Source organism: Hyalella azteca, unplaced genomic scaffold (genome assembly GCF_000764305.2).
Source record: "Hyalella azteca isolate HAZT.00-mixed unplaced genomic scaffold, Hazt_2.0.2 contig17826, whole genome shotgun sequence".
NCBI lineage: Eukaryota > Metazoa > Arthropoda > Malacostraca > Amphipoda > Hyalellidae > Hyalella > Hyalella azteca.
Window position 1 is genome coordinate 20,985 of NW_025947596.1, and position 15,474 is coordinate 36,458.

Consider the following 15,474-nt stretch of genomic DNA (forward strand, 5'->3'; position numbering starts at 1 on the left):
GGGGGCTGCTCGTCGGCAAGGTCTTGACATTGTATATTTATACTGTATATTTATATTGTATATTTAGATTGTAAACTCTAATGAAGTTAAGAGATTATATGGCGGTGTTTACATTGTATACTCTAATGATCTTAAGGGATTATCTGACGGTGTTTACATTGTAAACTCTAATGATCTTAATGGATTTATATGGCGGTGTTTACATTGTAAACTCTAATGATCTTAATGGATTATATGGCGGTGTTTACATTGTAAACTCTAATGATCTTAATGGATTTATATGGCGGTGTTTAAATTATAAACTCTAATGATCTTAATGGATTATCTGACAGTTTAAGTTAGGTATGTATCAAAAGTGATTCAGTAGCTAAGATGAATCCGGGACCATGAATTTTTATGATAAAATGAAAGATTGGTGAATGAATAATAATTAAAAGCTAAGGCGTATGATAATGATAACACCTGTTAATAAAAGGCTGATTGTATCTTAATGATTGTAATCTGACTGATGTCCTGGTTTAGTTGAAATTGTGGAAATCTCAGCTGGCGGCAGGATTGCCAATCAAATTACAGATTATTCGTAGGTACTTCGTATAATTATAAAGGATACTTCACAAGGATGTTCAGTTTTTCACACGAATTCAACGCCAGCTATACTGAGACGTTTATTTAGAATGTTCCAACATTTTCCCGTTAATTCTACTTTATCAAGTGTTATTTATTTTCTTACAGTTTGAGATCCTTGCATCACAGCTCGCCTCTTCTAATAGGGGCGTTTTCTGTTATAAATATGAGTTTGTAATATCTTTCACTGTAGGCGCGCTGTAACGCAGTGTTTAGGTCCACCGTGCGCAGTGATAGCGGCGTCGAGATGAAAGTAGGTCGTGGGTTCGAGCCTCGGGTAACTCAGTTAATTTCTTGGTGTCGCTGGTGTGGACACTTGGTAGACGTTGATGGGTGGTGTCTCAGCATGACCTTGGGTGTATTCCCTAAACGAACTTAGGGTACCTACTTGTTAAGGTCTTACCTTAAGGTCTTATAAGGTAATAATTCTTTCATTTTTATTGACTGTTGCTGTGTTGTTTGTCCTGTTGCCGGTCTACCAGAGAAATATCATGCATCACTCAAGCTCGACGATGATCGTTCGGAGTAGATATTTCTCAGCATCTCTTTAAGTATTGTCATTTTTTCTGACCTATAAGTTTCGAATATTAATTGTTTAATTTGTATTTCAGTGATAATAGCAAATGCAAGTAATGATTAGAATTGAACCTTATATAGAACTTCACCTAGTTCACGTATAACGGAGAAACAGTAACATTTATATCCAGCCACGCCGGATTTTTTGTCTATTATTCTTTGATTTTATTTAAAAAAACAATTCATGTACCGGCCCACGCATCACGGTCTGACGATTATGGTACAAGATGCTTCATTGTTGATATGGTAATGCTTCCACATTATCATATCAAGGCTCTGCAAATACATATTAGAATATGTGCGTTTGAATGCTCTATGGTAGAAGATTCGGGTTGTTGGCAGCTGAGATTCCCATCTAAAACATTCACGGATTTCCCTCATTGGCAAGAATTAATTAATTGCCTGTATTTTATGGACATGAGCCGTATAATACAAATAATAATTGAGTCGTACCATGAAGAATGTCTGGACGTTCCTTAACTGTAAATACAGTCATGGCTGGCAGCTTCAGCGTAGCTCTGGTGATGCTGGTGTGGGTGGCTCTCAACATCGCACTAGTGTTGCCTGCTGCCTTCGTAGGCTCTTATGTCGAGGTCAGTCTCTGTTCAAATCTTATTCTTCTGTTGAAATTGTCATAGCGTAAACTTGAATGCTATTTTTAATATCATGTGGTGCCTTTCTTCTGTTCAGTTTTTATCTGGAATGGGAAACTCCAGCTAAAACTAATCCCTCATAATTCATTTTAATTGAGATCCTGGAATCTGAAGAAAGCAGCGATTAAAAGCACACTTTAAAAAGTAAACTTTCTGAATTCCGAAAAAAAAACTTCTTTAAACTCGCGCCAATCTGCTGCGGTCGTCTCATAAACTTAATTAGTACTCAGGACTAAATCAATATCCTCTATAATCCATTTATTTTCTTAACAATGTTTGCTTTCAACGTTTTGACTACGGATAAATTTGTCTTCGTCTATGCTATTAGCATCGAAATGTTTGTCTAGTAACTAGAGATTCCGTAAATAGCTCAGCCTAGTACAGTGTTCGATAATAAGTGATCAGTAGTCATACCGGTTCAATTATGTTATGAATAAATTTATAATTAAGGGACAATTATTATTACATTTGTAATCTGCGATAATGAATGTATTATGTAATATGTTTGTAACGCAGCCGGTAGCAGCAGGCAGCGGGATCCCGCAGGTGAAGTGCTACCTGAACGGCGTGAAGGTGCCGCGCGTGGTGCGCTTCAAGACGCTCGTCTGTAAGGCCGTCGGCGTCACCTGCTCCGTGCTGGGGGGGCTGCTCGTCGGCAAGGTCTTGACATTGTATATTTATACTGTATATTTATATTGTAAATACTTCACAAGGATGTTCAGTTTTTCACACGAATTCAACGCCAGCTATACTGAGACGTTTATTTAGAATGTTCCAACATTTTCCCGTTAATTCTAGTTCATATGTTTTTTGTTACTGGTACGTATGCATTGTTACACATTATATTGTTCTTTGGTGCTTTTATGTCTCTCAATGATGAGGAAGCTAGGTAATAGGAACCTGAATTTGCACGTACCTTCAATTAAATCTCGTTGCGCACCGAGCCAGCATTGCTTCCCATAGTTATGAAGATTATTTTTACTAATCATATTAATGATGTAATATTTCTAATCATATTAATGATGTAATTCTTGCATGTATCAAACATACTCACACTGCAAGGATTCAGTGAGTATTTCATAATAAATTCTACGTGCTGGTAAATTCTTCTTGCTGATTAATTCTTCATGCTGATAAATTCTCTGTGCTGATGAATTCTTCGTTAAAAAAATCTTGGTTTGCGCAGGAAGGTCCCATGATTCACTCGGGCGCTGTGATCGGCGCTGGAGTCTCGCAGGGCAAGAGCACAACCTTCAACCGCGACCTCAACTTCTTCCAAACGTGAGCACAATTGCCTTCAGAAATAGAGCTGAGACTGTCCAGTTCCTTGTCTTGCAAGAAACTGCTCCTGTTATTAAAAATACTTTGAACTTTTGAGGTAGCGTGCAGAGTATGGTAAACTGTCAACTATGTATGCGGTAGAATTCATGTGGTAGAATTCAGCTGGAAAGGAAAAGGGGATTATAGTTTATTTGTGAAGGTAATTTGCTTGATCGTCAGACTGTTTTGTTGGCTTCTTGAATTTTCGCAGTTTGAAACTGCGAATTTGGGCTATTTCGTTATTAATAACTGGCTTATTAGTTTTTGTTAGCATTTTTTTCTGTGTTTCATAGCCTCGCGTCGCAAATATATTGCGGCAGTTCAGGCGCGTATCTGCGATACATATCGTCTTCGTTAAAAAAAAACCAAACCCACCTGCACCAAACAATTATTGCAAAACATTGTTGCAAATCGGGAAGAAAAGGATTCGATCAAAAAATAAAATGGTTTTCGAAAAAGAATGAATTTGGAGCACTTTGTAACTGATTCAAGTGGTCATACGTTCTGAATTGTGAGTTTAAACCGGTCTTTCTTTGATCAACATGCATAATTTTATTATTAAATATATTCGAGTACCTAACGGAATTACAAAATTACAGGATTTATCGCTACCCGACAACGCTGGGCTAACCTGCTAGTAAATTATATGGTTACAGTTTGATATCTACTAAATTCCTGCCTGTGCTTTGCTTCAATTTTTACAGAAATATTTTATTATCATCGTATGCACTCAATAATCGAATTTTTTTCCGTAAAATCTCGCAGGTTCCGCGAGGATCACGAGAAACGTGACTTCGTGGCCTGCGGTGCGGCGGCCGGCGTGTCGGCGGCGTTCGGAGCGCCTATTGGTCAGTGCTTAGTGGTCTATTGAGGGTCTATTGGTCAGTGCTTAGTGGTCTATTGAGGGTCTATTGGTCAGTGCTTAATGGTCAATCGTTCAGCTAATCGTTTAATTGTTCGTTCCTCAAATCTGAGACGTATAATAGAAGCGACCTTTGCTGTGGCCTCAGTCGAGCGTACTCGCAAAGCGCGTCGCTACAGCGCGTAAAATTTTTAGCCAAAATTTCCTATCGTCAGATGAATGACGGAAATTTATAGAATGAGGAATATAAATAGATAGAATATAAATTAGAATAGAAATAGATTTATTGAGAACTTGTGAACGGATATTTTCGATCGAAGGCGTCCACTCTGTAAATCATTCAGGCAATAAATTGAAATAATTGAAAAAAAATCTGAACTGAATATTCATAACAATCACTGCAAAAGAAGTGAGAAATGAACGGAGTTAACGCGTTCATTTTTTGCGAACTAACAAGTTACTTGTGCCTACGTGATGAACGCCTTCATTTCATTCCCCAAGAATGAATTTAAAATTGGGAGTTAATCAATCGACCTTCACAAACTTTGAAGACAGTTCATGAGTTATGAATTAAATTTATGTGACCCTGACACCGAGTGTTTTTATTTTTAATTTCGCTAATAGAGCATATGATGCCGGTCAACCGAGTGTTTTTATTTTCAATTTCATTAATTTTGAAATTTCAATTTCACAATTAGTGAAATTTCAATTTCACAATTGACTACCCCGTCCATGATGCGACAGGTGGGGTGCTGTTCGCGCTGGAGGAAGGCGCCAGCTTCTGGCAGCTGAGGCTCACCTGGAACAGCTTCGTCGCTGCCGGCGTCTCCACGGCCGTTGTCAATATTATGCTTTCAGTCGTCTACAGCACGCCACGTTAGTCAAGCTTTCTTCTTAATTTGAAATAGAAAATCATAAAAATAATAAAATGCAAATTGTTACGTTGCCTTTTATCTGGGTATATAATATATAGCCAGAGAAAATATTATGCTCTCAGTCGTGTACAGCACGCCACGTTAGTCAACCTTTCTTCTTAATTTAGAAAATGGAAAATCATTCAAATAAAGAAATACAAATTGTTACGTTGCTTTTTCTGTGGATATAATATTTAGATGTGATATCCCGGAATATATCATGACACGAAATACATTTAATTGCCTCATTTCGTTAGTGATTGTCATTTACTGCATAGAGTGTCTACGAGATAAGGCGTTTACTATTACTATTATTTTTAGTAATATTATACTATTTTATTGTTTATTGTTGATAATTAATAGTATAATATTTATTAATATTGAAACAACAGGCGTCTCACTGTGCTCAGGATGAGGCGAGTGGCCACGAGATAACGTGTTTACTATTACTATTATTTTTTAGTAATATTAAACTATTTTATTTTTTATTATTAATAATTAAAGTATACTATTTATTAATATTAAAATGCATCAACAGACGCCTCACCGTGCTCAGGATGAGGCGAGTGGCAACGAGATAACGTCTTTACTATTATTATTTTTTAGTAATAATAACTATGTTATTGTTTATTATTAATAATTAATAGTATAATATATATTAATATTGAAATGCATCAACCAGCGTCTCACTGTGCTCAGGATGAGGCGAGTGTCAACGAGATAACGCGTTTGCTGTTATTTGGGCGGTGGTATGCTAAATTAAACTGAACTTTTCAGGTTTTATTCAATCAATTAGCATGAACGTTTTAGAAGGAATTTAATCAATTAAAAAGAATCATACAAAATCTCTGCTACTCGCCATCTTGACGCACCAAACTAGGCGTCTGACGTCGAAAAAAACGCGTGAGAAAACTTTTTTTATTGCCAAATCAACTCGCAATCTGGGTATTTTTCAAGGTAATTTTCCTGGAGGGTATTATCTGCACATGGTTTTTGAGTTACTGTTACATTACATTCAGTTACATTTGATTCGCAATCTACTTGACATATTCGTGCAGTTGCATACTTATTCTCATTTGTATCCAAGACACACAAAGAAGAAGTTTGTTTGTTGAAGTACTGACTGCAGTGGCGTTGAAGTACCGTACTTGTACTAACTGCAAGATTTCAGAACAACAATATAACAATAATTTAGTCAACGTTGATATCATCCTCCCCCAGGTACGTACAGAAGTGGTGGCAGAAGATCCTGGAAGTTATGTTGGTGTCGTCGGTGACGGCGGTGGCCGCCTGTACGTTGGTCTACGCGTACCCGGACTGCAAGCCGCTGTCTGAGAACGTCACCCACCCCTTCCCTGTCAATGTTAGTCTCTACTGCTTACTATGTGCAGACATTCTCTTAATTTTTGTCTTTTTCTCTGATTTATTGTCTTTCTATTTTCAATATAATTGAAATTACGAACGATGAAAAGTTCTATTATGAATATAGATATGGGAGAGGCTTATGAGAAGTGATGAAGGAATCGTTGGGTTGACTTCAATTTGTAAAAGGAATTAAGTGTATAATTTATTAAAATATAAATAAAAACATTTGAGAGAAACTTCAGTTGTGGTAAATGCAATTTTCGCAATTTAAATACTGGATTTTTTCATATTTTTATATCGATACCTGAAATCAGATACGACTTGAAAATTCTACAGTGTACCTAAAAATATGTCGAACTTGAAGCGAAACGTGGGCATCCATCGTCTTTACTCATCATAGAAACGTTATTTAACTCTATTGTAACGCAGTAAATGTGACATTATTATTTCAGGGAAGGATTATGCTTATTTTTACCGAGCTACTTCCATGTTTGATCTTATTGCATCATAAACAGGATCTGTTCCTCGTTAAAATTTCAGGATATCTTTGGAAATGTCACTTTGATGTAAGCGTGATGTGCTGACAGTGCTGATGATGTAAACGTGCTGATCATGTTAGAGTGCTGATGACGTTGGCGTGCTGATGATGTCAGCGTGATGTACTGGCAATGCTGATGATGTCAGCGTGATGTACTGGCAATGCTGATGATGTCAGCGTGATGTACTGGCAATGCTGATGATGTCAGCGTGATGTACTGGCAATGCTGATGATGTCAGCGTGATGTACTGGCAATGCTGATGATGTCAGCGTGATGTACTGGCAATGCTGATGATGTCAGCGTGATGTACTGGCAATGCNCTGGCGAGTACAGCATGACAGCTCGCCTCTTTCTAGCCACACCGGAGAGCTCGCTGGTTATGTTGTTTCATGATCCCATCGGTGAGATTTTCATTACACTACCGTATTTTCTTCAATAAATTCTAGTACGCTATGTAGGGTGAAAATTTTCTGATCTGAAATTTTCCCTATCTGAAAAAAGGGTTGATAATGCATATTTATTTTAGTCCTGTTTAATAATATTTTTTAAATGTCCGTTAAATTTTATTTATATTGTCTATGCGTTGTGCGCTCATATTTACACAATAAGTGGCCGGCTAAATTATTGGAGTTTCACTAATTTTCCATGTATTTCTGGCTGACTTCAGTGACCGCATGTGTCCAAGCTGCAAGTTGTGATGTTGATCATAATCAAATATTGCTCGTGCATTGATGAATTTCATTTAATGCATTTGTATTAAATGCATTAAATTGTATTAAAGTATTGATGCACTTCATCATGACGTATCATCATGTTCCATCACTTGACAGGAACGTACCAAGTGCTCACTCTAGTCGTACACTTCATCATGACGTCGCTGATCGCGTGCTACACGTACGGGCTGGGGGTTCCTTCAGGGCTGTTCATCCCGTCACTCCTGAACGGCGCCTCCTTCGGCCGCCTCATCGGCGTCTTGATGAGCAAAATTTACCCCAATGTGAGAATCAAAATATTGTTGCTGGCAGAAAAAAAATATGACTTAAATAGAAAAAAATTGAATTGAAATCGAAAAAAATTGAATTGATGATAATCACTGTATTGATGCTTTACATTCAAAACGACGTGAAATCAAACTAGGGCCAAAGCTTATGCTTTACAAAGAATTTTTGAGTGAAGAGGAGTTAGCAACGCTATGTGGGGCAAGCTTGTGGGGCAAGCTACCTGATCGTTTGAGTAATTTTCACTCCATTGATAATTCTATTAAAAACCATGAAATCTTGAGTTCATGAAATCTCAAATGTCGATTTACTCCTTTATCGACTTATTTCTTCATTTTGAAAGAATTCTCCGTTTCCTAGCAATTAGTTATTCAAATAATTATTGTTTATCCTGTGTCGCATGTATGAGCTATTTACCTTTCGATCCATTATTAATGGCATGACAATCCTGAGACTATATTTGTTCTGTGTTATTTGCTGACGTTTCCTTACTTCTTCAGCACTACTAAGTAATAATAACTAACGAAACTGACGTTTCATTACTTCTACAGCACTATTAAGTAATAATAACTAATGAAACCGACTTTTCCTTACTTCTTCAGCACAATTAAGTAATACGTAATAAGTAATGAAACTGACGTTTCCTTACTTCTTTATCACTATTAATTATACACATGACGTATCATTTGTACCTTTACACACTATCACTGAAGCCTCCATGTCTTGCAGGCTACTAACTTCAGCGAAGGCAAGTACGCGCGGGCGGTTACGTTTTCTTACTTCTTCATCACTATTAATTACTCATGACGTATCATTTGTACCTGTCTTACAGGCTACGTATCATTAGTACGTGTACACACTAACTGAAACCTCCGTTGTTCGCAGGCTCCTAACTTCAGCGAAGGCAAGTATGCGCTGGCGGGCGCCTCTGCGTTCCTGGCGGGCGTGGTGCGCATGACGCTCAGCCTCGTCTGTATCCTCATGGAGAGCTGCGGCTCTGTCACCTTCACAGTCACGCTCATGTTCATCATCTTCGTCGCTAAATACGTCGGCGACAAATTCAATCATGTAAATACACCTGCATTTTTCTAATATTTAAGAATAACTGTCAACATCTAAACAAGTGATTAATTTATGGCTTGTAAAATCGAAGTTTCAATCGTGTAAGATTGGTTACCTTCGATCAATTAATCAACCTTTCTTGAGCCATTGAATTAATCAATTAATTGTTTGAGTATGGCATAGAAGCATCCGGGGTGTTTTCGGTTTCATCATTATACAAGCTTCTACTGATTACTGAACATGATTATTTATTTTATAACTCAAAAAGCAGTTGTAAAGGTACTATTTCAAGTGAAATATTGCAAAAGTTCTCATGCATCCAACACTGTGACGATTTATTTACTGAACGTATAATTGTTACAATTAAATGATGTCATCTGCTTATTTATTGGTCATGTTGACGATGTCTGGGCACAAGGCGATTGATGTTCGTTTGGTAGTTATTGTGAAACATCTGATTAATACATTAATTTGATTAATCCATACATCTGATTAATCCATTATCAATTCATGATGGATTATCTACTTGATAATTATCCTTGTCTTGTATGCAGGGTCTCTACGACGTGCACATCAGACTCAACGGCGTGCCATTCCTCGAGCCCAAGCCTGACCCACAACTCGAGACTCTCTTTGCTAAGCAGGTAAATATACTTCAGTGACCCGTACTTATGTTTTGCTAAGCAGGTAAATATATTTCAGTGACCCGTACTTACGTTTTGCTAAGCAGGTAAATATAATTCAGTGACCCGTACTTATGTTTTGCTAAGCAGGTAAATATATTTCAGTGACCCGTACTTATGTTTTGCTAAGCAGGTAAATACCTCAATGTCCCGTACGTGACCCAACTTTTTTTATTTTGAAAATTATTCCTTTGCCTTGGAAAATTCTGCAAATTTTTTTCAGTAAATAGTGAGAATACTTTACAATTTTTCTAATTTGTACAATTTATTCGCACGTTAGGCCGTGAGTTCTCCAGTAGTGTGCCTGCGGCCGGTGGAGTCGGTGCGTCGTCTACTGATCATATCACGATTGTGTACCTACAACGGATTCCCCGTCGTCTGGAACGACAAAGTCGCGCTCTACGGCTCCCAAGACCGCCCCGGCAGTGCATGCAGTCGGCGTTCAACTTCCCTCGTGGTGGATGCGGACGAAAGCTCCTACAAACATCAAGCCGCAGTCCAAATTGACCTCGAGCTCCCAAACTCATCCATGGACGAGACGGATGTCTTAGATGAAGTGCTGCGTGCTGATGCACATTATCTTAAACGTCATTATGAAAAGCTTAACGTTCGCCTCGGCCTCACCTCAGAAGAGGTAAGAAGCTCCTTGCTCACAGACAGCTGCATCAATCGCTTCTCTGAGCTTCCCTGTGACGATGAAGAGGAAGATGAGGACCACATGAGCTACGTGCCGGTCAGCCACGACGCGAACATGAGTGAGGGCTCAACAGGCGTCACGACTCCTGGCGCTGGCAGTATAGATCACGTGCAAAGAACACCTAATGGTACAAAATATTTATTGTGGAGTCTTTGAAATTGTATCTATGAGGTTTATGATATGGCTTTCATAAGTTGATATGTAATGGCTAAAAGAACATTGACATATACGGCAAATAACGCAGTGACTTGCATATAACGCGATTGCGTCGGCAGTGAAGATTCATTTACACTATCAAATAGTCAAAACAGCTTTATTAGTAAATAATAATGCTAAACATCGTGTTTTTTAATGTATCCCATTACTATAATTAAGAGGTTGTAACAAATTGTTTGCAGAGCGACACGTGCACTGGTACAACACGGAGTCTGCGCCGCAAGACCTCGACGCGCACGCCAAGCGGACGCTATACGAGGCACAGGGCATCCTGTGCGGCCTCGTGCTGCGCTCCCAGATTATGGTCATGCTTAAGAATAAGGTTAGTGATGAGTAGCTTATAAAAGTGCATAACTCTATTTCTTATGGTCATGCTCAAGAATAAGATCATTGATGAGTAACTCATTGAAGTGCATAACTGTATTTCTTAAGGTCATGTTTAAGAATAAGGTTCGTGTCAGCGATGATTAACTAATAAAAGTGCATAACTGTATTTCTTGTCTATGTTTTGTTCATCTTAAGGAGGCGATCTCCGCGGCGGGAGGAATTATGTATGAGAGGAAGTTTTATTTATTTTTCTAAGCACGAGCCTCATCCTCTTTCTTGTCCAAGTATCTGCGAGAAGTCTTCAGTTGTTGTGCACTTAATTATTATATATTTTGAACTTCGTCACGACTGTTTTAATTGCTTCATTAATTACTTCTTAGTACATTCCCAGTTCTCTTGTAAGGCGTTTCTAAGTAAAGATAATAATTACAGAACTTCTCTCTGTAACTCCAGTTTTTCCCGCGTTCAGATGTTCATTGAGAAGGAAGGATATCTAAACGACACTTTTAAGGACTTGCGTCTGTTTCGAGATGCATACCCAAGATTTTATGACTTGGAGGCCGTGGACTTAACTCCCGAGGATCTGGACTGTCATGTGGACTTTCGTCCGTACATGAACCCCGCCCCCCATACAGTCTCTACCCGCATGAACTTCACGAGGGTCTTCGAGAGCTTCAGGTCTCTGGGACTGAGACACCAAGTTATGGTCAACAACCGGTGAGTATGTGTAGTTCTCCATCATAATTTCTATGATTTATATATTAGACGTTGATAACAAAGACTTCAATTTAGCACGTCTTTGAGTGCTGTTACTACATACATTATAATGAGGGACGCTCCGTCTTATTATTGTCATAATTCCCACTGTCGCACTGCGTTGTAATAATAGGCTTTGCATACAATATTTTTTATGGATGCCTGGGCTGTTTATTTATGAACACTCATTAGGTTTTTATGAATAAAATATTTGTAAACACCCATCGTGGACCCTATAAATTAACCATTTTAATCAATGATGCTCTCTGTTTTCGTTCAATGTACACTCTTTGCCGGTCCGCTACAATTATACTTGTTATTTTTTCCATGATTTGTATAAAGGAAATTTTGTAAGCTTAACTTCTTCTTCAGAGACTTAACTTAAAAAACTAACTAGAAAATGCTACGTTAAGTATCGCAAATTTTTTTCAACTTCCGTAGACTTCAGCCTGCATTATTAACTCTTGTTTACATAAATTTAAAAGAAAGATTTAGGCTCCTCTGAACAACAGGTTCAGCTACAACAGGTTCCTACAGGGAAAATGTAAGTCAGGTTCCTACAGGGAACATGAAAGTCTTGTAAGTACGGCTGGAATAAACTTGATATTGTCGCAGGTACAACGTGGTGGGCATGATCACGAGGAAGGACCTCGTCAAGCTCTACACTAAGAAGACCAAGGATGGCATCAGCGTCCTAAGAATGACAGTACACGAGCGTGCGTGATGGAGAAGATAAATCTACTGATGATGTTTAACGATCATTATTGGTGCCGTAAACATTATATAACTCATCTGTTAAAGATCTGGGTGTTAGATAATCAAAGATTAATATTAAATAATGTTGATTGATTAAGGTATCAAAACGCTCAGCAGTTGCCACTTGTTACATCGATGGGTCTCAATAGCGCTCTCCGTATTCTCGAGTCAGGCTATTGTTCAAGGCTGTTTATGTGAAGCCTTTTTTTAACGAATCTGAAGGAACCAAACTTTGAGTTTTCTCCAGGCCTTTGAGGTTTGTTCCATTCATTATTCTCATTTCTATGTTTTATGTATTATTATAATCTTTTACTCACCTTACTTAATGTTCTTTCTTTCATTGCTTGTTCAATATTGAGCGGCCGCTTCGAGGTGCCATTGAAGAACTACTTATTTGAGTGTTGCATTGTATTTCATTAGCATTGCACATTTCCCTTCTACGCAGACATTTTGAGGGATAATATACGAGAACCTAGTCACGCCATGCCGCATGAATGCTGTTTTTTTTTTCATTCGATGAATGTACATATCTTGGTATAAAGCGACAGAAATCTAATATTTAATTTTCGTGCCGAGTCATCCGAATTTCTTATGCGTCGGCTTTAATTTTGATAATTTTTTATATACATTTTCTTTCTATAACATAACTGTAGCCTTAAATTCGCCATTACCTTCCTTGAATCACTTTCAGACGCAGCTGCTAGTTACGTTAATGCAGTAAAGTTACTGCATATGCTGTCTCTCTATCAAGTACGTTATTTCGCATGTTATTCAACAGGCTAAGTAGACACCCAACGATCTAACTGTACTCAATTAAACTTCCATGTTTTCCATATTCTAAGGAGGTAAGCGTTTCTTTCGGCTGGAGATTACAGCCTTTTCTCTACGAGAAATCGAATTTAATTTTGTGCTATTGCTGCTTCGGCAATGAAACGGGAACAAACTCTAGCGATTACCGTATCAGACGTGTTGGTTATAAACCTAGTTTGTATTTTACAACATAATTATAAAGATTTCTACCGTTGTATTTCAACGAATTTTACCAAATAATGTTTTTGTAATTAGATTATGCATCTTGTTTTAGTTCTGTTGTTTTATCCTCGTCGTCTCTCATCGATTTCGCGAAACTGCACCAAAGTTGCGCTTTATTCCTTGCCTTGATATTCGTGTCGGAATTTTATTTTCCTGACAACAATTGTTGTCGTTCTGCGCTACGTGGTGAATCTGGATTACAAATGTGAATTCAAATTGAAAAGTTTAGTAAATTATTTACAATATGAATCTTTTTGACGGGTCCCACATCATCATTAAAGATTAATGAAGTGACCGTTATTTAGGTTGAAAAGTACGAACAATTTAAGTGACAGTTTTGCTCAATGATGCTTCAATGCCCAGGGCATTCATCATTCAGCTATTCTGTCGAACGTATGCCTTTTGTATTCAGGTACATTGTCTACTCTGATGCCTAAGCTAATAATGTATTGTCTGGTGCTAACGGCGATGCTACGACCGAGTCAAGCTTCAACGATCCTCGTGAATTTAGTACTAGTTTTGCTTAGTGCTGTGCTATTTATACTTGTTATAAAACACGAGTTTACTGCTAGTTTTGCTTATAGTCTTCCCTTCCATGATACACGATGTCATTTTGACGCCTCCTAGTGGTGCCAACCATCGCAGTGGATAAAGAGTTGCAACTCCCATAAGTACTGAACTGAAATGAACTTGAAAGTACTGAACTGAAATGAACAACTGAAATGAAGTTACGCAATTTCAGGTTGAGTCGTCTTGTTACAAGTCGTCTCGTATGCACCAAATATTGGTACATACGACTGCGTAAGACATTTGTAACTCGCGTCATCCTGCTTGGTGCTTCTTCCTACAGATATTCGAATGGATATCTCCAGGATAGATAAATAACTTTGTTCATGTCGTTATTGAATATTGATTCCTTCCGGTAAGTTGCTCGGTTCTGATATGTAACCGACACTCCGGCATCGGTTACACATCCAAACAAACTGATTCCACTCAAGTGATATTGACATTCATAGCTTAAGTGAGACAGAATTTTTTATTGCCATCCAACTGATTAGCTTTAGTCCCTTGTAGCTCATCCTCATCACTAGCCGCTTCTTGGGTTAAGTTATGTTTCCTTTTGGAAACAAGCTATAGATTTTTCCACTAAGGCCACACAATCATCCGGTTGTCTCTGGTTCTTGACTATGTAAATATTGTATCGTGCCTTAAGATTACGAGTTATACGGATTTTATCTAATATACTGCCATTATATTTTTTCATGAGTATTTATTTATATTTCCATGCTATCGTGAGAACTGTATTAATAAATAACTTTGAAATTTACGTTTTAATTCTCCTAATTTAAGTTTCAATTCTCCAGTGGCTGTTAAATGTTTGATAAGTTTAGTGCCTAGCGACGCAGCTTCCGTTGCTGGAGATGAGACTGTTGGTCCGTATCAATTGATTTTTTGCTAGCTTCCATTACCTTGAACTGCCTTACATTGCCTGTCTCACTGTTACTATCATGGTTGAACTGAAATGCGTTCTCTTTATATAAATTTTAACTTGTTTTGTGCGATATCTGAATGCGGTCAAGGCTGCACTTGATTATCGATTAAATTGAAAATGTGTTTAGTCGTCAAAATTCAAGTGTTGAAATTATCATGTTTGGTGTTGAATTTCGTTAGTGATTTCTAATTATTAGTGGTCAGCCTCCCCGATGACATCGTTGGCGCTCCAAGTATGAACGCGTTCAAGAACAGACTAGATAAAGCTATGGAAAAATATATGTTCAGATTTGAAATGCCTAGCTCCTTATCGAACACGGTGGAAATCTGGTAGCTACTTCAAACTATCGTCAGTCATGAAGAGATCCGGTCAAATGATACGAGTTTAGATCTTCTGTGAACAAGGCACGAAAAGGAAAAGAATCGGCGATCTTGTATGAGCCTCTAAAATTGTTTGTTATTAAGACACAATATCTCTTCAAATGATTAATTGGTTACATTTTTCACTTAAAATAAATGAATTCTCTGTGCGGATAGAAAAATCGTCTGGATTTTAACATCCGATTATTTGTTTCTAATTAATTACTTTCAATTATGAATTAT

General features: G+C 37.8%; 1 protein-coding gene across 1 annotated transcript; it reads left to right on the forward strand.

Moving 5' to 3' along the window:
* The first annotated feature begins 1,694 nt into the window (after positions 1–1,694).
* Positions 1,695–14,638, forward strand: LOC108665297 (H(+)/Cl(-) exchange transporter 7-like). Its single transcript, XM_018152034.2, has 16 exons — positions 1,695–1,793; positions 2,370–2,513; positions 3,040–3,134; positions 3,939–4,021; positions 4,780–4,911; positions 5,488–5,497; positions 6,171–6,312; positions 6,934–6,962; positions 7,154–7,254; positions 7,684–7,850; positions 8,737–8,919; positions 9,468–9,557; positions 9,877–10,420; positions 10,692–10,831; positions 11,306–11,553; positions 12,208–14,638. The coding sequence occupies exons 1-16, from the start codon at positions 1,695–1,697 to the stop codon at positions 12,314–12,316; spliced, it is 2,316 nt and encodes a 771-aa protein (XP_018007523.2). The 3' UTR covers positions 12,317–14,638.
* Positions 14,639–15,474: the final 836 nt, after the last annotated feature.